Source organism: Protobothrops mucrosquamatus, unplaced genomic scaffold (assembly GCF_001527695.2).
Source record: "Protobothrops mucrosquamatus isolate PMUCROS unplaced genomic scaffold, P.Mucros_1.0 scaffold234, whole genome shotgun sequence".
Lineage (NCBI taxonomy): Eukaryota > Metazoa > Chordata > Lepidosauria > Squamata > Viperidae > Protobothrops > Protobothrops mucrosquamatus.
The window spans coordinates 517,280-519,872 of NW_015386585.1; the positions used below are offsets into that span (position 1 = coordinate 517,280).

General features: G+C 39.8%; 1 protein-coding gene across 1 annotated transcript in view; it reads right to left on the reverse strand.

Moving 5' to 3' along the window:
* Positions 1–347, reverse strand: part of LOC107285993 (rap guanine nucleotide exchange factor 6-like) — an 18,304-nt gene extending 17,957 nt beyond the window's left edge. Inside the window, exon 1 of the mRNA XM_015814278.1 lies at positions 257–347. Within this exon, the coding sequence (XP_015669764.1) occupies positions 257–294 (38 nt within the window). The 5' untranslated portion in view covers positions 295–347. The remainder of the gene's footprint in view (positions 1–256) is intronic.
* Between the last annotated feature and the right edge of the window lie 2,246 nt (positions 348–2,593).

The following is a 2,593-nucleotide window of genomic DNA, read 5'->3' on the forward strand; positions in this document are numbered from 1 at the left end:
TTTTTTAGAGGGTTTTTAATTACTTTTTAATTAGACAATTTAAATATTTCATTTTAATTAATTTTAACTTGTGATTGTTAGTGGTGTTTTTAATTGATTGTCAGCCGCCCTGAGTCCGCAAGGAGAAGGGCGGGATATAAATTCAAATAATAAATAAAATAAATAAATAAATTCTATGCTATGCAAACCTAACTATAAATTGGACACTGTAGTAGCATATTTAAACATTCCATTTTCATTGATTAGCCACCCTTACCTTAACTGATGCTCCCTGAGATGAGATAATATATCCATTCCATGAAGATAGTAATAGATAGTATTTAATTCCTGAAAACAACAACGACATGTTAATTCATGTTAACAGAATATGTTCTTCTGAACTTGATTTCTAATTCCTTCCTTTTTCTACAATTTCAGGATCTAAGCAAAAAACAACAAAAAACACCACACCCTGATTTCCAGTAACAAACGGAATAAATAACTGTGCTGGTAATTTAATAAAGGAGTAACCCAAGTATTTTGTATCCTTTGCTTCTGGGAATAATGATGTGATATAAGATATTAAGAACAACACTAACAGAGAAACATAAAAGAGTGAGCAAATAATTTCAAAGAGGAACAGCAGTTGCCATTGTGTCCTTCCTAGGGTTGAGAGAAAGTGACTGGTCCAAAGTCATCCAGCTGGCTTTGCACCTGAGGCAAGACTAGAACTTATGGTCTCCCACTTTCTATCCTGATGTCTTAACCCAGGGGTGTGAAACTGCAAGCCCGCAAGCCGGGCGCGTCATCCGGAAGCCACGCCCATCCCGTTGTCGGCAAAGGCAAAACCATCCCGATAAGTTGCACGACATCACGTGACGTCGCGAGTTTGACATGTCTGTCTTAACCACTACACCAGATTGCTACATCAATCTTACTTAAAGGTAGTTTGGGCTTAATCCCTTGGCTTTGCTTTTTCTCCAACCCAGTATTTGCTGCCATCAGGAAAATTACCACCCAACAAGTCTCAATAAAGTGTGGTGAGGGTGGCCTTGGATGAGTGCAAGTCATGGGTGGCTGAGTGATTAGGAATGGTTTCTGAAGGGGAGTGAGGTGGCCTAGTGTTCTTCTGCCACTTGGAGAGAAGGGGAAAATTACACAACTCCTGTCAATTTCAGGAGCTTCTGCTGCAGTAAATGGCAGTGCTGGCAGTTATAGATAGTTTTTCTTCCTTTGACAATGGTTCAGTTATGATTGCCTTGGAAAAAGTAATCACCCTCTGCAGTCATGTGGTCGCATTTTGGGTGCTTGGCAACCAGTTTGTATGTACAATGGTTGCCACAACTTGCAGCATCACATGATCGCAATTTGTGACCTTCTGGGATGACCTCTGACAAGCAAAGTTAACCGGGGAAGCCTGATTCACTTAATGACTGCATGATTCTCTAAACAACAGTGGTGATTTGCTTAATGCCATGGTAAAAATGGGTCATAAAATGAGATCCAGTCACACGATGACCTGCTTAACAATTGCATCGCTTAGTGACTGAAATTCCAGTTCCAATTGTGATCATAAGTCAAGGACTATCTATATTGGTGGTGGACAGCAGTATGTTGAAATATATAGGCCTGATAGTACTGAAGCAGAAAAAAATATCAGTATCTCCCTTTTCAAAGTATTGAAAACATTCAAAGGCAAATGTCAGGCAAAACCAATCATAAAAGAGCATAAAAAACTCTACTGCCGTCCCTTGGGACAAAACCAGAAGAGCAACTCTCACGGTTTAAATCAATTTGCAGCCCTGTGCTTTTACAGGTAGGTCTATTGAACTTTTGAAAGTGAAGATGTGATTAATAACAAGCTTAGAGATTTTCCAGACACCTGGTGTGCTTTGCAAAAAAATGAGTCAGATATTACACAGGGAGGTGACCAGGGGCTGGGTCAAAACAGTAATGAATTCTCAACACTCTCTTTGTTCCTATTCAACGACTGGATGAAGCTGCTGGGCAAATCATCAACAGTCAAGAATCCACAGTTTGCTGGTGTTACCCAGTTTTACATTTCAACCTCAGGGAAAAAAGATGATTCCCGCTGAGGTGCTGTCGCAGTGTCTGGAGACTTAGCGTCTGAAGAGGAAAGGCTTAATCCCAGCAAGATGAGAGTGGGCTTAGGTTCAAAGCCATCCGGTTCCACAGAAAGAAGCATCGTTAGTTTTGACTGGATCATACTCCCCTGTATGGAACCAACCCTTCACAGCTTCATCATCAAGATCATGAATAAGGCATTGCAAACTATTTGTCTGCCAGAAGACAACAAAAGGCATTATTTTAAAAGTACAACTGAGGACAAATTTAAAGCTTCCTCATGAGGACACATCTTCCAAAAATAGTTAGTGGGCTGTCTTTTTGCTGCAATTTGAAAAATGTGTACAGGCGCTTTCGTTCAGGTATGTGAAGAAAAAAATGTGAAACTGCTCCACATTTTTTTAAAATCCATTAAACTCTCACTCTAGAATTCTGGTGTTCAAATTAGACTGTCTGAGTTGTAACACTGCTTCCTCTTAAACAGAAACAATGCAATACAAGGGAATTGTACAAGAGGCAACGCAAGAAA